Raw genomic sequence first — 25,513 nt, forward strand, 5'->3', positions numbered from 1 at the left:
CTTTGCCTTTAGAATCAGCCTTTCTTTAACCCAAGGTTTGAATCACAGGTGGGTGGGGCTTATGTGCTCACGAAGCTATGTGTCTAAATTGATAATAGGGATGAGATTAAGGATTAAGAATTATATAAAGTGTCGATTTTCCACAGAAGTATAACTCTCACATTAGTTTTAAGTTCACAGGAATTATTCAAATCAAATCAAACCAAATCAAATCACTTTTATTGTCACATCACATGTGCAGGCACACTGGCACAGCACATGCGAGTGAAATTCTTGTGTGCGAGCCCCACAAGCAACAGAGATGTGCAAACACAACAACACAAACGAGCAAAATACAAGAATGGCCAACCTGAAACTAATAAATATATGTGCATATGCAAACATTATTGGGATGTAAAAAAAAAAAATTAAAAATTACACTTTCCCACTAATAATGGATTGGATTTATATAGCGTTTACAATGCCACTATTCATTCACTCTCACATTCTCACACTGGTGGAGGCAGCTACAGGTGTAGCCACAGCTGCCCTGGGGCAGACTGACAGAAGCGAGGCTGTCATATCGCGCCATCGGCCCCACTACGAACCATCAAGTGTCCTGCTCCAATTTTTAACTCCACGCTCAGTCCAAATCCCACTCTTTATTCAAGACATTGGCTGCTTTTTTAACTTAATATCAGTTCAGTCTTTGTACCTGACCACTCAGAGCAATGCTTTTTAAAAGCATAAAACTGTAACTAAAGACATGAATCAGTGGTGTGTCTACACATAACAGACGACTTACTAAAGAAGCAATTTTAAATTGTATCCTTGGACAATTTGTTTACTAGCAATCTGTTGGAAATTAGCAGAATCTATGAAAAATATAACAGCTTGACAGGCATTAAATTGTATTCTGCCACCCTCCCAAAAAGCTATAAGTCAAAAAACTTGATCTGAAATTCATGTTCTTAGAAAAAAAGGAGAAAAAAATCTAGCAAAATCTAGGGTCCTTTGTCCCTCTGTGGGGGGAAACTCCCACTAGGTTTAAATCTGGGACTCCCCACCATTTGGACTTAGAGCTGAAGAAGCTTCTCGGATGAGAGGTGAAACGTCTTCAAGCAACTTAAACGGACGCTTTTCTTTGCAAGCTCCTTTGACTAGCAAATACTTGAGAAATAATTTAAGATGTGCATCTGACCTTCAGTTGATCCATCTACTGTTCGTGAAGTGTCATCAGAACTTGTTGTAATGCAGAGGTGCCTGTCAAGAAGCTATTCTTAAGGGAGGCAAATGGGGAGAAAACACTGAGGTTTGCCAAATTACACAAGAACTGGGCTGGAAATCAGCAGTGACAGGTGGAGGCTCTGTAGAGGCTCTGTCATGGTTTGGGGGCTGCATATCAGCCGGTGATGTTGGAGATCTTGTCAAAATTGATGGAATTATGAACCAAGAAAAGTACCATCAGATGGTATCCATCATGTAATACCATCTGGCAATGGCTTCCTTTCTCAGCTTTTCTGACAATGACCCAAACACATTTCTAGCGCACGGAAAGCGGACGTGGACAGAAAAACGCCCAATGCAACACCATCAGTCATGACTCCCCCAGAGCGCAGACCTCAGCATTATTGAAGCAGTGAGGGATCCTCTTGACAGAACAGAAGGCAGCAAATCTAAAGAAGAGTCTCCTTCAGGAATAACTATCCCTGATGACTACCATAAAGACTAAATAAAACTTAAATAAATGTCTGTTTCCCATTTTCCAGGCAAGACCTGCAAAGTCTTGCTGTACACACAAGATTAATTAATTAACTTCACAAATCACTTCTTTTTCCATGTAGCATTTATTTAAAAACACAAATATGTGTCACTGTATATCTAAACATTCACTTTTCACTGTACATTTTTTTCATTTCTAAAGAGTACATCTTCTTAGCATGATCAGAATTTACAGTGATGCCTTGTGATGATTTCTAATCATTGAAAGCTGCTTTGAAATGGAGCAGGGATAGCTTTTCATATACAAATACACATTTTACACATATGATGGCTGTTTAGTTGTGACCACCTAAACAAATCTGGTAGTATCTCAGACACACAAACTAAAGAACAGGTTGCTGTGCATCAAACTCATTCTCCAATTCAAACCGCTGTTCTAGACAGTCGAAGAGAAATCTAATCAAAACGTATATTTTTAGCTTAGCTGATGCTCAACTTGATACTCAGAACCTCTTCAGTCATATTCATCTAATGTCATTAACACTTTACCAAAGGAGCATCTAACAAAATTACATGAACTCTAATCATAAATATAAAACTACATTTTCGAAATGGATAATATAATCTACAAGGAACACCTGAAGAAGAGACGCTGTTTAAACAGATGGAAATCATTTGTATGTTTGTTTTGTGGAAAATGTAAATCCTAATTTACGACTAAAATTTAAATATGTCTATGCAAAAATAACACAACATACGGTAGTTCACATCACATTACTGCTAGTGGAGGCCCTTACTTGGCAAAAACAAAGCAGAGATTCATTTCACTCCACTCGCTAAAACATTTTCTACACCTACTTCCCCTCTCTTCAACTGATGAGCACCACAGGCATAAAAAGAAAATCAGAAAATCACATTTGCTTTCATCTTCCCGTTTATGTCCCGTGAACATCCACCCTGCAGTCGTAGTTACAGCCACAGATTAAACAGGGGTTACTGTTTAAACAAACGTCTCTAACAGCAATGGTAGAAGAAAATATGCTCATGTATAAAAATATTCTCAACTAGCAGACTGAAAAACCAGCTTTGTACTAACATAGAGCTAGTAATCGATGTAAGAGTCATTTTTAAATATAAATCTAAGATGAAATGAAAGAATAGCTGCGTGTAAACTTGGAAAAAAAGAAAAGTGAGGTCCCGTATCCTTTTTGGTGAACCACCAATGAAATTATTCGTGCTAAATATCTGAACTACAGACCAAGGCCTCGAAACCGCACGGTCTGTTCTCCTCACCCACAAAGAGAAACACTTTTCATCCAGTCATCAAAAAAATCTGGAAAGAGTAACACTGTAAACAAGCTTTGTGTGTGTTTATGTGTGTTTGTGTGTTTCGGAGGGGATCACTGCACCACACACATGGAGCTGCGAGGGGGGTTGACTGTCCTGGCTACAGTGTCCTGACTGTAGTTCACAATGTCCGCCTTCACCACGCGCTGAAAAAGATGGAAAGGTGTCTTTTTAGTTTGAAAGCTGCAACAAGAATTCCTTTGAAATACCAGAAACCTCCAGTTAGGCCACAGATTAAATTAAGCCTCGCCTATTAAAGAGTTAAACTGCTGAAAAGTGCAATAAACGACACTGTGAATGAGATCTTGAGAAACAGAAGTGTTTGCTTTCATGCAGCTTTGAATGAAAAGACTGATACGACTCTTATGTCTTGACTATAAATTCAAAGCCACAGCCAGCAGCAGACTAGCTTAATTTAGCCCAAAAACCATTATCAGGAGAAACATCTAATTTTAAAAACTCTGTATGTCCGTCTAAGCCATAGGTGTCAAACTCTGGCCCGTGGGCCAAATTTGGCCCGCAGCCTAATTACACTTGGCCCGCGAAGCCATACCAAATTACTATCAGAGCTGGCCTACTGGTATTACACAGCTAAAATTTATATTGTTTAGTATTAAGCTTTGCTTGTTCCATATTCAGTTTTTCAGCAAAACGTGTTTGAGTCCATAAGAAGAGATTCATTCTTAAATCTGGAGGAATAAATATATTTCAATAAATATTAACGTTAGCCCGCGACTTGGTTCCAGTTTTGAATTTTGGCCCAATGTGTATCTGAGTTTGACACCCCTGGAGCGGTCCCATTACTGGCGGCAGGGTCATGCACAGACATACAGTGGGGCAAAAAAGTATTTAGTCAGCCACCGATTGTGCAAGTTCCCCCACCTAAAATGATGACAGAGGTCAGTAATTTGCACCAGAGGTACACTTCAACTGTGAGAGACAGAATGTGAAAAAAAAATCCATGAATCCACATGGTAGGATTTGTAAAGAATTTATTCGTAAATCAGGGTGGAAAATAAGTATTTGGTCAATAACAAAAATACAACTCAATACTTTGTAACATAACCTTTGTTGGCAATAACAGAGGTCAAACGTTTACTATAGGTCTTTACCAGGTTTGCACACACAGTAGCTGGTATTTTGGCCCATTCCTCCATGCAGATCTTCTCGAGAGCAGTGATGTTTTGGGGCTGTCGCCGAGCAACACGGACTTTCAACTCCCGCCACAGATTTTCTATGGGGTTGAGGTCTGGAGACTGGCTAGGCCACTCCAGGACTTTCAAATGCTTCTTACGGAGCCACTCCTTTGTTGCCCGGGCGGTGTGTTTTGGATCATTGTCATGTTGGAAGACCCAGCCTCGTTTCATCTTCAAAGTTCTCACTGATGGAAGGAGGTTTTGGCTCAAAATCTCACGATACATGGCCCCATTCATTCTGTCCTTAACACGGATCAGTCGTCCTGTCCCCTTGGCAGAAAAACAGCCCCATAGCATGATGTTTCCACCCCCATGCTTCACAGTAGGTATGGTGTTCTTGGGATGCAACTCAGTATTCTTCTTCCTCCAAACACGACGAGTTGAGTTTATACCAAAAAGTTCTACTTTGGTTTCATCTGACCACATGACATTCTCCCAATCCTCTGCTGTATCATCCATGTGCTCTCTGGCAAACTTCAGACGGGCCTGGACATGCACTGGCTTCAGCAGCGGAACACGTCTGGCACTGCGGGATTTGATTCCCTGCCGTTGTAGTGTGTTACTGATGGTGACCTTTGTTACTTTGGTCCCAGCTCTCTGCAGGTCATTCACCAGGTCCCCCCGTGTGGTTCTGGGATCTTTGCTCACCGTTCTCATGATCATTTTGACCCCACGGGATGAGATCTTGCGTGGAGCCCCAGATCGAGGGAGATTATCAGTGGTCTTGTATGTCTTCCATTTTCTGATGATTGCTCCCACAGTTGATTTTTTCACACCAAGCTGCTTGCCTATTGTAGATTCACTCTTCCCAGTCTGGTGCAGGTCTACAATACTTTTCCTGGTGTCCTTCGAAAGCTCTTTGGTCTTGGCCATGGCGGAGTTTGGAGTCTGACTGTTTGAGGCTGTGGACAGGTGTCTTTTATACAGATGATGAGTTCAAACAGGTGCCATTCATACAGGTAACGAGTGGGGGACAGAAAAGCTTCTTACAGAAGACGTTACAGGTCTGTGAGAGCCAGAGATTTTCCTTGTTTGAGGTGACCAAATACTTATTTTCCACCCTGATTAACGAATAAATTCTTTACAAATCCTACCATGTGGATTCATGGATTTTTTTTTCACATTCTGTCTCTCACAGTTGAAGTGTACCTCTGGTGCAAATTACTGACCTCTGTCATCATTTTAAGTGGGGGAACTTGCACAATCGGTGGCTGACTAAATACTTTTTTGCCCCACTGTAAGTTGTAAGGACCTTCTCATCTAGATGGCTGACTGAGATATCTCCCAAATTGTTTCTTTAACATTTCTTGACATGGGCTCAAAGTCCATGCTATGACTGAAGACATTGGTCAAAATGTTTGTGCACCCACGCCCTGAATCTGACAGGAAGCAGATGAAGGTCAGAATGGAGTCATATCTGTTTCATGGTTTTGAGGTTTTTCTCATTACATCACACACGGACAAAAACACACATAGCTTAGAATCCCAAAGTGGACTAAAAAAATAACACTACTACAGAGGACATGTATTTTTATTTGATTCACTACTTTGTAAATTTAAACTCTGAACCAAAACATAACCTCTATTACTAATAGTTGCTACAACTACAAATCTACGGGGATATATCTGTGTAACTGTAGAGACATACTTCCGGCTACTGAATCAAACATATTTTGCTTTGCTGGGCGTTCTCTTGACTAATTGGACCTTCATCCTGTGGGTAGTCCACCAGCTCAGCCTTCACAATCCTCTGAGCAGGTTCAGTGTATCGAGCAGTAGATGAGTGGAAGACAGGAAAAAGAATAGAAAAACAAAACAAAACAGAAAAACAGACAGTTATAAAATCATGAGAGAGCACACGTATGATGAGAGTTAAAAGCGACATTGAGCAAAGTAATGAGTGAATGAGAAAGAATAAATCAGGGAGTGCTAGAGATGAGGAAGAAAAGGAGTGTAGACAGCACACAGAGCTAAGCCAGTTTTCTAATTAAACACACGCTAAAACACACAAAGGAAAAAACCTTAGAACACTGAAAATCTAGTCTTTCATTATTGAGATCGATGCCATGTCAGTACACTTCATCCTAGTTTATGTCTGATGAGACATTTTAAATTGCTGGTTTGTCCAAACCCTAAAAATAATTCATTTATTCAATAGAAAAGGGCAGCTGGACCCTATGGTGATTAACCACCTTCGAGGAGCCCACATGGCTGAATACCAGGCCCTGGTTGGCTGCCTGATTAACGAGCTGCTGAAACCTGGTGTTGGAGTCGGTGAGTGATCCGTAACTTCGCTATCTGATCTTACAGACAGAGGACCATGACGGAGAAGCCTGCCAGGCAGATATAATACTGTCGGGGGTTGTGACCCTCATGTTCAGCTCTCTAAACCTGACAGCTGATAACGACACTTTGCTCGCCCATGGCTACACCCAGAGGCATGACCTGCTGAAAGCCTTCTCTCTGCACCAATTTCCATTTACAACACTGGTCTTTATGAAAATTTATGAACTGTTTCTTGCGTTTTGTTTTTGCTTTGACCAAGTAAAACACATTCCTCCACACCAACCTGCAGAAATCGACAAACACTTTGGACTACTGCGCTGACAAAACATCTGAAAATACCAGCTATGAGAAATTCTGAGCAAACCAACAGACTGAGAAAATAATTATTTGATTAGATTCTTAATTCTTAGATTATTCATAATCAATCAGAACCTCAGATCACAACACATACAGTATCCACTAGATATGTAAATTTCTGGAATGTACCTTTAACTCAGTGGTTTTATAGGAAGTTTAATAAATGTTAAGTAGTTTCTTTTGCTTATACAATATATGTTTTCTTCCCTGTAGAGCTGTGCTGTGTTTTGTGTTTCTGACAACTACTCATCCCTTCTTTATGAGTGGACAGTGGATCTAGCCACCCACCCAGCTTGATTAGCCTGGATTAAAGCACTTTGCTTTACTGACAGAACTATGAAGGGAGGGGGTTAAATGCAAAAGCAGATGGACAACTACATTAGTCTGTGGTCATTTTCACTTAGTCAGAAGCGGTGTTGGCTGATTGGAGCAGAGCTTGAGAATTTGGCCACTCTTTCACCTACAAGCTCTCCCTTCTCTGGGGTCCTGACCTCTCTGTAGCCCCTCAGGCTCATCAACCACTAGCCAGCCAGTGTGGCTCCAGCCGGTCATATCACACTCAGGATTAATGCCTCTGGGGGAGGTGACCTTGTAAATCCTACAGCTGCCACTATTGGGCATCATGGACTGGCTGGCAAGCCGAGGCTCCGTTTTGTCAAAAAAAACAAAAACAGTGGGAGATAAAACTAATAAATCAGCCAGCCACTCCTAACCTTCTCACCCCAACAACTGCCTACCTTTAACCTCTGACTTCACGCATTAATGTGGTCAATGTGGGTCTATTTACAGATGGGCAGTGTCAGTGGCAGGTATACCATCACAGGAGGCAGACGTAGCAAAATCATGTTTACACAGCAAAAAGTCCTATACAGTGTGTGGTGACCTCCATTGACCTAACGCACTCCCCGTGACCTCGCTTAAGTTCAGGCATAACATTGCACATAGGTGACTGGTGAAGTACTGATGAGACTAAGAGCAAATTATCCATATACGATTAGAAGAACGTTGCATACACAACCTTGATGCTAAACCTTGATGCTGTCACGGCTCACCTGTGACTGCTCTAGCTCTGCTTTGTTTAGTTTTACACCCAGAATCTCAGCAGCCAATCTCTGAAAACAAAGGTACACCTGGAATAAGAAATTCAGAGAAAAATAACACAAGGTGAATCCAATGAAAGCCACTTCCAATTTATTTTCTGACCTACTGAAAATTGGCTGGTACTAACCGAGTCCCCTGTCTTGGCCGATACGAACTGACTGATGAGGCCGTTCTCTTGGCAGAAGCGCTGGTGTTTATCAGACTTCACTGTCCTCATGTGCTCCAGGTCGACTGTGGACAAAACACAGCGAAGACGTGAGAAAAATTACAAGAGACAGACAGATGGATTTATGCGATGGTTACACAGCACTCTCACAGGTTTAACTGTTAAATATCAGAGCATAAACAAAAAAGATAACTGTTTACACTTGCGTTAAGATAGAAGAGGTCTGCCTAGTGTATGAGGATGGCACGCATAGAGGCATGTAAAAACAAAGCGTAATTCAATTGTTATGTTGCTTTCAAAACCCAGCTGCATAGACTGATCGTCGTTAGCTTTCAATTTATGGATGGAGTCATTGAGAGTGGAAATGATCTCCTTCCATTCCCAGCTGGTATTGAAGCTGGATGCGGCACATTCCTCAGCGTTAAGCCGAGTACAGTTGCACCCTGAAGCCACAAACCTGTATTTGACCCGAAACAGACAAACCAGCCCAGCTGTGGAGAAATACTTAAGAAACAATACATGAATGACCAAAGACTTGAGGCTACAATCACAGTGAGAGTGTAGACAGAGAAAGACGTTTGACTTATGAGCGCACCGGGATGTTAAGGTGGGTGCAAGGGCCCGAGATCTGGGACTGTCACCTACACAGTGATTTACTGTGAGCACACAATGACAGCACCTTCCTTTTTTTCACTATTGTAGTGATGTCCCTGTCCATTCGACTCCTGTATAGTGATACTGGGCGCTTTGCTTCTCTCCTTCCTCACTATGGGGTCATGCTGGGGTCGATAAGGAAGGTCACCCAGGGGTCTTGTTGCTGAAAACATTATCTTGGTTCTTTATTTCTGGCTTTGTGCAGGAAGGTGGCCACGCCCGGTATCTGGTGCATGCATGTCTATGTTAGCTGGAAGAGGTCAGGCTACTGTACGGTTTTGCATTTCTCTCACCCCCCCTCGAGTTTTAGTCTTTGTGTGAGGCTTCATTGAAGTTGTCAGGATTTACCCTGTTCTCATGCCCCTTAGTGTGCATGTGTGTGTCTGTGTGTGACAGGGAAGAAGGGAGGTGTGGATAAAGCCAGAAGCAGAGAGAGAGAGGGAAATGTAAACACTGCACTAATCCTGTATTATTAATATCTGAGCCTCATGGCATATGACCTAAAAATGCTAAAGGCCAAAAAAATACATTTAGAAAGAATCATTTTAGGCTAACAGGAATATTAGCATCGTCATAAGTGACATATAAACACAAACCTTTCTGGGCAAGGGCAGACTCTTTTACAGCTACTCAATGTCCAGGGCAGACTGTCATGTCTCTCCCTGTACATAAACAGAGCTGTCTCATAGGCGTCAGCAGGTTATTAATTCCAGTCATTTACAGCCAAGGTACCCAGCATGCTACTAGAAGTAAACACTACTAATCCTTTGGATCCTGCACACTTGGGAGAGGCTATCAATCATGTGTCACAGTCAGATTAACCAACATTAACACAGTGGCTCAGAAGCTGTGGAAGACACGTTACTGTTAAGTAAAGAAAAAGGTGTGCAAATTTGGGAGGCTTCTTAATTTGGCCTGTGGGTGTGCGCGTCAAGCCAATGTGAAAACTGGAAGTGAGTAGCTGCTAAGAAAATTCAGAAAACAGCACAGACGCATGTCTGGAAACTTCAGGTTTGCTTACATGCAAATTAAAATTTCTGACAAAGCACCAAAAGACTAATCTGTAAAGTATTAGAATTGTCATTAATGTGGAAACACAAATAAAGGCACTTCATGTCTTTTGAAGCCAAATGATTGTATCTTAAGTGCCAGAAATCTATTGTGAAGTGCCAGTTAAAGTGTACAGGCAGCAGATTTACTACTTACAACCTAATGTCTGCCTGGGCTGCTTGGGCACATTAGCATGAATGGTGTGTATGTGTAAGTTTGGTGATGGAGTTTTTATTATGAATGAATGATGAATTTTTATGAATTATTATGTCTATTTTTTATGCTTAAGGACAACAGATGAAAATTAGCCCTTGGCTATAATCTGGTATGTTTACATTCATGTAATTTTTTTTACATTTATGTTCATTAACATGCACTGTCCTAAATAAAATAAATAAATAAACAGCATGAGCACTGCATTTTGTCTAACTATTGTAGAATTGTAGATGTTTTTATATTTTTATCTGAAAATAACTCTTTAAGACGTTTTTTCAATAACTTTTAGATATTTAGATTAATAAATGTTTAAATTTAGATATCAAATTTAGATAAAAACACATGCTGCAATTATTCCATTTTGTTTGACTAACACCAGTGAGATCAGTCACTGTAGCTCTGAAAGCAAAATGGTACGTCTTTTGGTTTTAGAATATGATTGGAGCTGCTAAACAGTTTGGCTCCACCATTGTTGTACTTTTTGATTTATAATTCGCTTGGTTTTTTTAAATGTTGGCCATGTTAGCACCTGTACCCTTTTATTACTCTCTACCAGGGGTGGGTAACTCCTCGAGGTCCGGTGTCCTGCAGGTTTTAGATCTCACCCTGGGTCAACACACCTGAATCACATGATTAGTTCGTTACCAGGCCTCTGGAGAACTTCAGGACATGTTGAGGAGCTAATTTAGCCTTTTTTTTTTTCTTTTTTTTTTGTGTCCCGTTTGTTCTGACACAAGCTGTTGGGGAGTTATATAATATTTTTAACCAGTTTATGAAAGAGGGTCCAAAACCAAATTTATGTAAAGTTGCAAATAGAAATTTCCAGTTAACTCTGTCAAATGCTTTTTCTGCATCTAGAGATAATATTATGGTTTCGATGTTTTTATTGTATGAGTAGTCTATTAAATTAAGTAATCTACGAGTGTTTGTTGAGGAGTGCTGACCTTTTATGAAACCAGTTTGGTCAGGATGAATTAAGAGGGGGGTTATTTTCTCTAATCTCTTAGAGAGAGCTTTACAGATTATTTTAAGATCTACATTAATAAGGGATATTGGACGATAGCTTGAAGGAAATACAGGGTCTTTGCCTGGTTTTTGTAAGAGACTTATATTTGCAGAGTTCATATTTGGTGGTAGTCTACCATTTTCTTTGATTTCCTGCAACATCCTGTGAAAAACTGGTGCCAGAATTGTCCAGAATTCTTTGTAAAAATCTGTTGGAAAACCGTCTGGACCAGGAGCATTATTATTGGGCATATGTCTGTGAAGGTTCTCAGTCATCCAGGTCATCGTAGTCAAAGGAGCTTGCAAAGAAAACTGGACTTCTTTAAGTTACTTGAAGACGTTTCACCTCTCATCCGAGAAGCTTCTTCAGTTCTAAGGTCAAATGGTGGAGAGTCCCAGATATAAACCTAGTGGGAGTATCCCCCCACAGAGGGACAAAAGGACCCCCTGATGATCCTCTAATCGCCTGAGCCAAGGTGGGAAACTGGGTGTGGGTCCCAATCAGCCAGAGTTTCGGGTGTGTTCATTGTGAAACCTGGCCCCACCTTATCATGCGAATTCCTGAGGTCAGATGGCCCAGGATGTGAGTGGGCGTTAAGGCGTCTGAGAAGGGAACTCAAAACTGGATTATAGATGGCAGAGAGTTGGTGTCGTAAACCCCGCCTCTGTTCAAAGATGGTCGCTCACAGTGGACATAGATGGCTTCTTTCACTCCTCTTTCAAACCATCTGTCCTCTCTGTCCAAAATGTGAACATTGGCATCCTCGAAAGAGTGACCTTTGACCTTTAGATGCAGATGGACTGCTGAGTCTTGTCCTGTGGAGGTGGCTCTTCTGTGTTGTACCATGCGCTTGTGAAGTGGCTGTTTGGTCTCTCCAATGTAGAGGTCTGGGCATTCCTCGCTGCACTGTACAGCATACACCACATTGTTATGTCTGTGTTTTGGCGTTTTTTGTCTTTCGGGTGAACCAGTTTTTGTCTGAGCGTGTTGCTGGGTCTGAAATACACCGGGATGTCGTGCTTGGAGAAAACTCTCCTGAGTTTTTCTGATACACCGGCTACATAGGGGATGACAATGTTGTTGCGTCTGTCCTTCTTATCCTCCCTCGCTGGTGTCTGGTCTTCTTTTCTGTGCCTCTTTGCTGACTTTAAGAACGCCCATTTAGGATAGCCGCACGTTTTGAGTGCTTCCTTTACATGTGTGTGTTCCTTCTTTTTTCCTTCAGGCTTAGAGGGAACATGTTCTGCCCGGTGGTGTAGGGTCCTGATTACTCCAAGTTTGTGTTCCAAAGGGTGATGGGAGTCAAAGAGGAGGTACTGGCACAACACAGAAGAGCCACCTCCACAGGACAAGACTCAGCAGTCCATCTGCATCTTAAGGATAAAGGACACTCTTTCGAGGATGCCAATGTTCACATTTTGGACAGAGAGGACAGATGGTTTGAAAGAGGAGTGAAAGAAGCCATCTATGTCCACTGTGAGCGACCATCTTTGAACAGAGGCGGGGTTTACGACACCAACTCTCTGCCATCTATAATCCAGTTTTGAGATCCCTTCCCAGACGCCTTAACGCCCACTCACATCCTGGGCCATCTGACCTCAGGAATTCGCATGATAAGGTGGGGCCAGGTTTCACAATGAGCTCACCCGAAACTCTGGCTGATTGGGACCCACGCCCAGTTTCACACCTTGGTTCAGGCGATTAGAGGATCATCAGGGGGTCCTTTTGTCCCTCTGTGGGGGGATACTCCCACTAGGTTTATATCTGGGACTCTCCACCGTTTGACCTTAGAACTGAAGAAGCTTCTCGGATGAGAGGTGAAACGTCTTCAAGTAACTTAAAGAAGTCCAGACGCTTTTCTTTGCAAGCTCCTTTGATTATTGGGCATACTTATCAAAGCTTCCTGGAGTTCACCTGGCGTCAGTGGTGAATCCAGTGCCATTGCTTGGGTGTCTAATAATTTTGGAAGAGTTATGTTGTCGAGAAATTGATCAATTTCGTTTTTAGATGGGTTTATTTGTGGTGTATATAAAGTTTCATAGAAATCCCAAAAAATTTTGTTTATTTTTTTAGGATCGTATATTGTATTCCCAGATAAATCTTTAACAGCACATATAGTTGTTTTTTCCTTATTGATTTTTAACTGGTTAGCAAGTGGTAATATTAACATAATATACATTATGATAGATAAGCAAACAAGGTAACCCTAAATTCTGTATATGGTAGTAGTGGTTCATGGCTCCTTTAAGTCACAAAATAATACTGTAGGGTAAAGGACCCACTTTCCCACACAAAATAATTTTTCAGCATCTGTCTGTGTAGACTGAATACAAGACTAATCCCACAGTTTTAGTGTTTTGCTCCATTTTTCTCCCTAATGTACCCATTTCTACTTATCAGGTCAAAAGAATCTTTCTCCAATGATCTGGTTTACCTCTGTTTCTGTCAAACTGTACATCAGCTTAACAACCCCGAGGAAGTGACTGCAAACACGAAATAAACTGTTTAGGCCTCCGAGAGCATAGAGATAGCGAGTGGATCATTACTCGTCAAGAGCGATGGCTCTCCCTCGCTGTGGTCACCATCAGTGTTTATTTAAAAGGTCTGCCTGTCATTGGGGTGAATTACAAGACAACAGTTAGAGATTAATATCTGGGGGATAAATTAGGCTTTTACCGTAAATAATTGGTTTGTTATTGCAGTGACCTATTAAATGGGAACACAACCAAATGAGAAGAAAATATGGATGTTCCCCTCCACAATTTAGTGTCTATGTGGATGTCAGCTTTCCTCCTTCATGGAAAGAATCCACTCACTGGCAGACCTGATCATCCTGAAACCAGACAGGCTTGGCGGGGTTTTTTATGTCACTTAAAAACTTGAAATTAGTAAGGAGGTTGGATTTTGTTTGGATGGATCTGCCCAGAGAATGCTTTTAAAGGAGTACCATTTGCTCTGTCACCTTCCCTGAAAGGACAATCACACATTAACTGCCAATGAAACGAAGAAACTGAAAAGCCATTAGTGATGAATCAATATCGTCTTTACTGCTTTGAGTGACTTAAAACTAGAGTTTGTTTTTAGCACAGACCGCAGCTCTACTGGCACACTTGCACTTTCACATACACTGCTTACAACATCCCCATGGCTGGGACTGGAGCCAGGCTGAGATCTCGAAGCTTATCCAGCAGATCATCGTGGCAGTTGGCTATTGAATAATGGCTTGCTGTAGCAGTGTCTGGTGGTTCTTTCTGCATTGAATTATAAGTACCCTTTGAGTCAGTAATAAAGCACAAATAGGTGTATTGTGAAAATGTTGTGAAGTCATGTTGAAGAAAACACAGCAACCTGCTGTAGCAGAGCATTTTGTACACACTGCTCCAATAACAACCGAACAAGATCAAATTCAGTAAAAGACTCAAAAGCATGATACCAATAATCATGTAAACATAATTTGTGCAACTTTTGAAGGAAGAAATAATATGCTCATCTACCTAAAGGCATAACCCCCTTCTTACTTATAACAGTGGAGCTAATTTATAAGAAAAGTATATTTTGTAGTAATACAGCAAGATGATCTAAAGACTTTCTGCCACTGAATTCTATACAACTGCAAGTCTTTTTAAAAATAGAAAGACAATGATCAACCAGCCAGGGGCTTGTACTGGCTGATTTTCAGTGTGTTCAGCACACACTGGCCGTCCAGTCTCACATATACCTCAGACGATTATAAGTCGGTCTGAGACACTTACATCACCTCCCCAGTTTGAAGAAAGTGACAAAGGGAAAATGGTAAAACTAAAACTAGCCAGAGCTTACAGCCACCCACAATCCACCAGCCACAGTATGGGCAGAGAAAAGACCGAAGCAGTAAGGAGAAAAATTATCAAGATGAGTGAAAAAGAAAAAAAGGGTCAATGTCCTGTTATCTGGTGATTATATAAACATACTGAAAAATGATGTAAGCAGCTGACATTTGTTTTGTTGTACAACTCTATTGCATCTTTGGTAAGGTAAATTATGTCTGCTGGTGGTTGCAGGTTAAGTGCCAGTAAACGTGGTTTGTATTCACTTGTTTAAGTGAAAAAAGATCCTGTAACTTGCTAAAGTTTAGGGAAAAATGAATAATTGCTTTTATTATAATTTTTTATTAGTTAATTTTTGTCTGTATATGCTGTCAGTTACCATCCTTTGAAAGAAAATCAGAACCAGAAATTATAATGAGCCAAGAAAATTACAATTAGTGCATCTCGTCGTCATCCCCTGTTCGCCTTTGCAAAGAATGCAGATTTAAGGTTTTCAATTAAACAGACCCACAAGCTACCTCCATCTTTCATATACGGTCTGGCTTCATTTGCAACAGCTTAAGTTATTAGCACAGTGTAGTCACACATTGCAAGACATTAGGTCAGTTTGATTGCTTTTTTGTCCCATAATAGTAAGTTTTGCCTGATAATTGTCACACATTATAATATGTGACTTTAGCTGGTTTAACATGATACTGTTAAGTACCAGATCTCCTTCAAAACAACTTTGGTAACTTCAACCACCCCAAGCAAAGTTTTTTCCTCTTTTAAACCATCACTTTGCCAATGAGAATACACACCAGACCACAAAGGTTACTGGGCAAGTACCTTCAAGAGACACTGTATGGTTATTGTCACTGTACCCAAATGTGAACAATGTGATAATTCAAGGAGGGATTCCTTGATTGTTGGAGTTCACCGACACATGCTGCCAAGGCAAAACAATCACCTAAAAGGTCTGTGTTGGCTAACCAGCCTGAAATCCTACACTACACTGTCTAATCCTCTCAGGCCTTTTTAAAACCACGCTGTGATAACAGAGACACCTACTTACTGTTTGCCTCAGCCGGCTGCTGGGGACCAATTGGAACAGTTTATCCAGCGAGAAACAGCCAGAGAATAAGCTTGGCATAACACAGTTAATTGGCGACGGCCTCGTTTTAAACCAAACACCAGTCGTGTGTTGGGGAGCATGAGGGCCGAATGTGTGAACTGTGAGTGCGTGTCTATGTATCTGTGTGTGGTAATAATGGCCAGGCATGCGTGTGTTTTCAGAGACTTGGGGCTCTGAGGGGTCATATCCCATTAAGTGAAAGTTACAGGACTGAGCCTAATCAACCCCAGGGGAGAACCTATTACTTCCAACATTACCTCACGCTATGGCTTTAAGACCCTGTTAAAAGGATTTGCCTCAGCTTACCCTCGCTGACCATGAATCGATTCAGACTGTATAGTGAGGGCAAGAAATATCAAACCGAGTCCAGATCCTAATGAAATGACTTACAACTGTCTGGGCAAATTGTTCTCCATGCACCACTAACTTTAAAAACATCCCAAGACTACTCTGCAGTACTGACATTTAATAGGGTTTTGCTAGCCTCAACTGTTACTTTACCCTTAAAATGACAGAAGAGCAGTGCTGTTCTTATAGGTTTCTGGCATCCTCTGCATATGCACAACATCATTTTACTCAAACCCCTCAACAACATTTTCATATATGTTATTCTTTGTTAAGTACAGCAAAGGTTTGTTATTAAATTAAACTCTCTCAAGTAAAATTAAGCTTTGTACTGTACGCCTGTGTTGGCTGATCATGTGTACTGATCTGCTAACTTATTTGTCCATCTACCATCAGTTTACTTCTGCTTATCCAATTCAGGGTCCCAGTGGGAGTCGAGCCCATCCCACCTGTCATGGGGTGAGAGTTGGGGAACACTCTGGAAAGATCGCCATTTACGCTCGCATTTACACCTACGGCCAATTTGGAATCGCGAATTACCCAAACAAGTATGTCTTTGGGCTGTGGGAGAAACCTGGGGTACCCACATCTGAGCATTACACATGGCTTTTTACTCCTAACAACTTTTGTGAAACCTTTTTGCATTCTGCTTCTTGACTGCTTTGTTTTTAGGCCATCAGATATTCTTTTTTGGAGGACCCCACCTCTACATCGCCCCTGTGCTTATGGCTGCAAATTCAAACAATGCTCACTAGTGCCACCATTGGTCAAAACTTCCACTATCACACTTGCAGTCAAAAACACTCTAAAGCATATATTGCATATTCCACTACTTCCACTTAAAAAAGCCACAAAAAAATAACAGAAACTGAAAGGACAGTTAAATATCACTACTAATATTAAACTGCAGGAGTCTGATAGGCGAACAGGTAAAGATTAATCGCACGAGGTATTTTATTTACCCATAAATTTTCTTGCACAAGATTGAGAAAAACGTTTACCAGTTTAAAAAGGTCAGTAAAAGTATAATAAATCATTCTGCGTGATGTTTGATTGAATTAGACACCGATTTAACTTTCATACATACCACGAGTGGCTAATAAAACAGCATAACTAGTTGAATTTATGTGAAGCATTTAAATGATTGGGTCCAACTGGTTTACATGACTCAAAGAGAGCTCATAAAAACTGAGGGTTTGAAATATGAAGGGTGTGATAGTTCTGTACCTGCATCACACACACACACACACACATATACACACACACACACACACACACATATATACATATATATATATATATATATATATATATATATATATATATATATATGTATATATATGTATGTATGTATATATATGTATATATGTATGTATGTATATATATGTATATATATATATATATATATATATATATACATACATATATATATATATATATATATGTATATATATGTATATACACACACACACACACACACACACACACACACACACACACACACACACACATATATACATATACACACACACACACACACACACACATATATACATATACACACACACACACACATATATACACACACACACACACACATATATACACACACACACACACACACACACATATATACATATACACACACACACACACACACACATATATACATATACACACACACATATATACACACATATACACACACACACACATATACACACACATATACAGATAGATAGATAGATAGATAGATAGATAGATAGATATCTTTCTCTATACACACACACACACACACACACACACATATGACGTAAATGCAACAATAACTACTTTTTTACTTCCAAAAAACTGCTGGCTTGTCCCCAGTTTCTTTTTCAGAAATACAGTATAATCCATGACTGTTTTCTTTATTTTTTAAACACTATGCAGTCATTCAGGAGGCAAGTAACAGCACTGCTATACATTTCATTAAAACCTGAACAGTGTAGATATTGTTTATAATTGTTGCTGTTTATGTTTTTAAAGCCTGAAACATCTCATTTTAGTGCCAAAGTACTTCAATATTTAAATTTATCAGCTTAATACCTATTACAGCACAGAAAACACATTTCCCGCATCAATATTTCTGCGATTTATTGCTGGCTTTGGACACTGTACAGCTGAATCTAAATGTATGGTTGGATAATTGGAAATAATTATCAGCATATTAAAGCACTGAGGTAAGTTAATAATATTATCATGACTTTTCTGAGTACAGACAGATGAAGTGCTGTTCGTAGCCGGGTGCTGTCGAGGTGAGCGGGGCCTGTGCAGGATTCCTCGGGGGAATCCTGACAGAGACAGAGCGCTCTTTGTGCAGGGGCGCCCCAGCCCCGGTGGCCTGAAATGGGCCAGGACCATCAGGGGACTCGCTTTCCACTAGGTCAGAAGTGTTCTGTCGACAGCTCATTGATCACAGCTCATCTTGTCATTTGATCGTCCTTCATGAAACGATGTGCAGACACACTCATATGCACACATGCATTCACACTTGAAAACATAATCAGGTACTCCAAAGCAGCTAGTAAAACAATATGGTCTTCCCCCTCGGTCAGAGAATGAAAAACAGAGAGTGTCCAGCGGTAGCTCTGCACGCAGGCTGAGGGCTGGAGTGCCGGCCTGTCACTGCAACAGTAAAACGTGAGGCCGAGAGCCTTGCCGGCTAGGTTAACGGGCTCCCAGGACTCATGAAAAGCGGACAAAAGGCCCAGTTCTGAGCCGACCGCACAAGTCGCTGCCCAGGGTTTCACTGGCCATGTCCTCCAAGCTCTCCTGTCGCTGTTAAACTAAGTGGACTTTTACGAGAGGGCAGTAATACATGCCTCTGTGAGCCGACAGCGTAACTATGAGCTATAACAATTAAACAGAGCACAGGGCAGCCTTCTTAACTGTATATGTTGCTCACTATAACACTATTCATATTTATAAAATCTTCCTGTGAGCAGTGACGCATTAGATTGGCCTTCATATTCAACATCATGCCACAGCAATGAATCATAACATGGTTATGAAGAGTTCTGCTCACAACTGCCTGAACAAACTTGAAACATGAAGCAGAAGCAGAGTGCAAAGACTGTGATGTAATATTTCACACAACTAAAAAGTAAATTTAGCAAAAACGGAGGGAAAAACTGTGTTGATATTTCACATACATTTATAAAATATGCCCCTGGATCTACATCAGTCAGTTATTTACCTAATCCTGTGTCAGCAAGGCCTCTTCCAGGAATTCCTCCATATCAATGTTGTGGAGCAGTGAAGAAATAAAGTATAGCCTGAGTGTGATGAGGGTTCCAGGCTGCACTCCGGTCAGGTGGCTAAGCTGTTCTGTGCAAGTCAAATGGCCCGTGACTTACCACACAAGAAGGTATTCGAAGACTGATCATCTACTGCATGTGCAACAATATTTGCTTTATGGATGGCTAAAATGAATGAGGACTTTCCATGTTTCAACAGGCATGAGAGTCAAAAGACGAGTGCAGGGACCAAAGCTGGGTCAAAAGCTGTTACAATTAAATTTTACCATTTACTTAATTTAGTTCTGTGTCGGTAAGACTGCGAAAAAAAGAACTTAAGTACCTTTTAATCACTGTGTCTGCAATTGCAACTTTACACTGGATTATGAACCACAGTGTAATTCAGCTGTAATTCTTCATTCATCTCTCTCTATATCTAAATCTTGTGACCAGATTCGGTTTCACATCTTTTCCAGACTCACAGCCAGACAGCAGGCTACAGTGAGTGTGGTCATAGAGACAATTTGATACACACATCTAATTTGACTCTTTACCTTAAATAAAATGTGAAGAGAAACAGGAAACACTGGATTTGCTGTAAACTGTAAACATTCCAGATGTCTATCCAACCATACACCGTGCCTAACTGGGTCTATATTCTGTATATATAATGTTTTACAGCGTCGAACCTGTGGTCATGCTACCCACAGTGCAAAACAGACACTGCTGACGTGTTCATCCCTCCTGTCTGGGGAGGGGTGAGGGTGCCGGGGTAAGAGTACTAGGCTTTTGTCCGACCACATGTCTATTGTGGCTAAATCTTTCCCTTGGGGGCAATTAGGACCTTTTAGTTTGTTGTAAGAGGACCTAAGTATGAGTGGGTTGAGCCAGGAAAAACATTTTTGAGCTAAACCAAAAACAGAAGCGCATTGAGCTCCTCTGCACTCTTGGACTTCTGAGCATCTCTCTATTAAGAAACGTGCAGCCCTACACTGAACAGACAGGAACTGTGGCAGCTTTACAGGGGCAAGGAGGTGACAGAGGTGAGAGAGAGAGCTGTGGAGGGGGAGGCTACAACTCCACCCGAGGCCTACCCAAGAGGGCTAAGAGCTTAAGACCAACAATGTTGTTGGGTACGGACATGCTTCAAGAGAATCCAGAGTAAGGAAAGATCCATGTTTCACTTTAACTTTCATATGGTTGGATGGAAAACCGGGGAGAGGGAAGTGCAACGGGTAACGGTATGCAGTGAGATCTGTCGTAGCGTGCAGAAAGCAAACACATGTGTGTTGTTAAACACAACAGAAACGCAGAGCCAATGAAAAGACATTACAGTAACCAAAGGCAGCTACAGCGGAGGTGTTGGTCTACACATGTGAGAGATAAGAGGACTTGTAGGTATAAGTGTGTTTAATTGAAAGAGTCAGTGTTTGCACAGGGCTGAAAATGAAGGCACAAGTATGTTTGAGAGATGGAACAAGATAAGGGCTTAGAAAAGAAAGAAACAGAACACAAGAAGAAAGCAGGAAGGGTTAGATTCCATTCATGCGGGCACCTTATCTTCTTGCAGAAGAGATGTTTCCCAGGGCAGGCCTGAGTGGATCAGCAATGAACAGTGTTAGAACCACAGAGCAAAAGCCCATGAGTGATGAGGCAGGGTTAAGAGAACTGAACCCATTTAAGTCACCCAAATAAGGGCTGTACAAGTCAATGATGGATGCTGTGGAGTTCCTGAGGGAAAGAGCACTGGCAATGGGAACGGTGATGGGTGGGAGGGAGCCATGGTCCTGTGATCCCTACTTAATAAAAACAAATTGGTTTGATAAACGATACAGAGTTAATGCCTACAAAGAAATATGGGTACTAATTTTGAACAGTAACATCAGTTATTTCAACACAACAGCACTGTATGCCAATTTTAACAGCTCTTATTAAGATGCAAAAATATGTGGTAAAGTAAATCCGTTGGGCATCTTTCTTTGCCTTTAGACAACAATTCTGATGGCAAAAGAGCCAAACGGGACTGGCAAAAAAAAAAAAGATGCAAAAATATGGATCAATACTGCCACGGTTTTGTGCTTTTGCTTTGTTAAATCACAGATTTCAGACAATCTCTCGTTTAAAAAGCAAACAGTCACAAACAGGCTCATCGCAGCTGAAGCAGAAAGAGGGAGAATTTATCATCTGGAGCACTTTCAAAACACACAGCACTTGTTACTTCACTAAAAATGAAGCATTCAAGTGTTGGAAGGGATGACCGCATAACAAGCCAACATATCTCTTGAGAGGTTCCTGTGTACCATACGGTATTACGTGAGGATGCACTGTAATAAACATTATAGTGTGTTTAGACAGACCAGAAGCTTAGGATTCTTCCATTACCAATGTTTTCCCAGAAATTCGACTAGTGTGTTCTTTCACCTAAGTGCATGTGTGTGCATGCAACTGCATAAATAATTCTGTGCACATATGTGAGCCCTCAATAAAACATTTCATGGGCTCCCTCTCTGAATTGTTACAAGTGGTGCCATTATTTGACATAAGACTCTGGGCAGCAGGTTGAGGGTTATGGGGTGCAGCATACTGATGCTTAACAAGTACACTTAACCCTAGCTGGTCATTCAAAGCCGAAGAAAGGAAAGGCTGTTTCCCAGCAGCGACATGGCACAGGAGGGCAGCCAGGCCAGGGTAAGGAGAGGAGGGGACGGCATCACTAATGAACCTGTCTGCTTCGACGGCTCAATTACCGTACACGGGGAAAAGAAGACAGTGTTCAAATTAGAGTAGAAGGCAGGAACAGTAGTAGTACTGGATTTTAAAGCTCAGTGTATAGTAGCTGTCACTAAGCCAAATACAGTATTATCTGACTGAAGCATGCATGTTGACTTTTATTAGTATTCAAATCAACTTGTTATAATACTGTTATAGATATTTTTTTATCTGAATATTCTTCCAGCAGTAAACGGCCACTAAAGTAAGTATTACCACAGCCACTGTTCACCTTAAGTTAATCTAAGTGGAACCACTAAAAATATCTGAGTGGTGAAACACCACAATCTCCCCCTAAGACATCACAGAGACATAAATCTGTAGTGTTTTTATAAGCTCCTTGTTATGTCTGTACTTCTATTTTGGTTGTCACAAACATGCTGCCTCATTCAGCCCAACATCATGGGAACTATTCAAAAGCCATCTAAACTCTGCTCACCAAAGAATGCTGTGTTTTCATATGCTCACAACACTGTTAAAGTATTACAATTGGAGGAGGGAAGAGCCACAGTACTACAAAACAGTAGATGTTTTGCAAAATAGATTAAAAGAATATCTAGACTAACTTTGCCGAGCACCCTGGAAAATATAAAATAAAGAAAACGGACACCATGGGAGGGTTCGGGGATTCTTACTCTCGCAAAGTAATTGATTGCTCCTAGTGGGGCAATCTGTGTGGGATTGTGTTTTTCTTTTTTTCAGTGTGTAGGAACAGAAAAAACACACATGGACCATTCTCAGCATTAGAGCCATTAGAGGTAAAGTAACTGTGGGGGTGGTGGGTGTGGGGGGGCGTGGATGAGGAGCTTGACAGCGGGATGTACACTACTTAAGTATTACAGTACACACACTCACCAGCACATCCCAAACTCCAGCCTAAATACAGAGGCGCCCACTGTTAAAGCCGGGGCATTAGAAAACGCAACGGATGTGAAGACAAGAGAATCTGCTCTAGACAGGCGAATTAAACCGTGACCTATGATCTGCGTTGAGTAACATTAGCGAGTTTCCTGTGTGTAGGCACCGCTCTGTTGACCGTTCATCATTGCCTGGGAAGGTGGACAGTCACCATAACACACACACACAGTGACGCCTCGCTTTAAAATAACACAACGGCAGCCATGACTCCACATCTGTCACGGGGATGTTTAAAAGAGTCATCATTATTGGTCTTTATTTTGGAGATGCTGGGACGGCTGCAGGCTAATAGGAAAAGAGCCGTCTGGTTAATGTCCAGTCCCTCACCTTAACCGATTTGGGACAGGAGAGCAGAATCAGACTGTGGGATGGGTGAGGGGGGCAGATAAGCGGTAGCCTCGGTCTGCTGGCCCATATTAAATCATCATCAGTCACGCCCAGGAGTTCACAAACATCAGCATTCCCATCGCTCTCAAACTTCGCTCTCTTATCACACCAATCAGTTATCTGGTGCTCTAACAAACACGTCTGCTACCATCACATATGCACTCCTCCACACAAACACAGGCACTCAGATGAAAAATGCATCAGGGTAAAATACTCAAACAAAAACCTGTAATAACCTAATTTCATATGCAGCTTCTGAAATAAAAATCCTGCAAATAAAGTTCTTTCAAAGCAGTGTAATCATTCTTATAGTCTGTGTCTATGGTCTTTTTTGTGTGCATTTTATTTTTTGTTCGTGCAATACTTACTTTTGTTGCCTACCAAGGAGATAACTGGCTGAATATCAGATTCCTCGTTGGCCTTCTTGACCATGCTAAACCAATCCTCTAGATTCTCAAAGCTCTGGTAGTTGGTGATATCGTATACCAGTAGAACCCCCTGTATTGGACAAAGAGGAGGCAAACAGTGTTAATGCTAACAAACACCGATTTCAGAAGTTCACATTTATAACAGATGTATACTGATTATTTTCTACCAACAAGGATCATTCTGTAAAAGTAATTGATTGCTCCTAGTGGGGCGACCTGTGTGGGATTGTGTCAAAGCTGTAAAATTTTACCTACCTACTCTCCAATACTGTACATATTTTCAGAAGCTCTTGAAGTATACAGGGGCTGGCTGAAATCGTGCCGTTTAAAGATGCAAATACTAATTATATATTTTTTAAAAAGCCAAATAAATTTTTTTCACCACATTTTTTATAGTCAACACTGAGCAATAATATTGTAGGATATATCATAGTTTCAATACAAAGATGCTGCAACGCTTTATCTATTTTTTGAGGAGAACTTTGTAAAAAGTGTATTTTAGGTAAACTTTTAAGGGTCGGGGACATTTAACAAAAAATGTTGACTGATCAATATGTACTTAAAGGGGCTGTGATTTTGAAAATAATCTTAATTCTGCGTGGCATTTTAATGTTAATATATGATAAGTAGCTGGACCGAGAAAAAAATAATAATCAGCTGCTTCTGAGGGAATCAAGTGGGAGGCAGTTACTCATTTTTGACCCACATAGTCACATTCATGAATATAATTGAGCCAGGAAGGCAACAGTAGGTGGCACTGCTCCACTTCTTAGAGTAGGGGTCACACTCATTCACTCAAACATAACTTTAGTACTATCATGAAACTAAAACGAAGCTGAGGATCTTTTTTTATTATGAAAATAGTGATTTGCACATAAATTACTCCCAGTTGTGTAAGCATACTGCAGATTCACTGCAGAATGGAGGTCAGGTTTGGTTATCTGCTGTCTGAGCTAATGAATGAAGGTTGTCTGCTTCGAGACATTTTTTCTCCTCCCTCCATAATCCTAAACGCTCGCTGCACGACAGAAACAGTCATGCAACGATACAAGAGCCGTGTTTGGTTAAACACTCAGGCCAGAAGGAGCTGTTTACATGAACACATAAATTAATCAAAAAGCAAACAGATACAAGAGGTGCTTGCACAGTGCAAGACAAATAATAATCGCATGAGTCAACTATCTCTAACTACACAAGGCTTCGCCTTTTCAAAAGGGTCTAGAAATGAACATGAGCCAGAGTAAATGTCTCTACGTTTACTGCATGATGCAACATGACTGGAGGGGTGTCTGTTGCTTTTTGTCCAACGGACACGCACTGTCACAACACGCATGGTCGGCGACGACAGCTTACCCCTCTTGACAATTACAGCGAGCCTCTCTGAACAG

At 41.0% G+C, this 25,513-nt stretch overlaps 1 protein-coding gene across 4 annotated transcripts in view; it reads right to left on the minus strand.

The window, feature by feature from the left end:
* Positions 1 to 1,807: 1,807 nt before the first annotated feature.
* rab28 (RAB28, member RAS oncogene family) overlaps positions 1,808 to 25,513 on the minus strand; it is a 35,478-nt gene continuing 11,772 nt past the window's right edge. The window contains exons 4-8 of one of the 4 annotated variants that reach the window (XM_076875870.1): positions 24,066 to 24,195; positions 8,116 to 8,219; positions 7,940 to 7,999; positions 5,893 to 5,994; positions 1,808 to 3,194 (exon numbers count right to left, since the gene is read on the minus strand). In XM_076875870.1, coding sequence (XP_076731985.1) covers positions 5,899 to 5,994; positions 7,940 to 7,999; positions 8,116 to 8,219; positions 24,066 to 24,195 — 390 coding nt within the window. In that variant the 3' untranslated portion in view covers positions 1,808 to 3,194; positions 5,893 to 5,898. Of the gene's footprint in view, positions 3,195 to 5,892; positions 5,995 to 7,939; positions 8,018 to 8,115; positions 8,220 to 24,065; positions 24,196 to 25,513 lie in introns of all 4 variants that reach the window. The other 3 variants (XM_004545824.3, XM_076875875.1, XM_004545825.3) reach the window with 3 other exon arrangements.

The sequence above is a fragment of the Maylandia zebra genome, linkage group LG2 (genome assembly GCF_041146795.1).
Source record: "Maylandia zebra isolate NMK-2024a linkage group LG2, Mzebra_GT3a, whole genome shotgun sequence".
Lineage (NCBI taxonomy): Eukaryota > Metazoa > Chordata > Actinopteri > Cichliformes > Cichlidae > Maylandia > Maylandia zebra.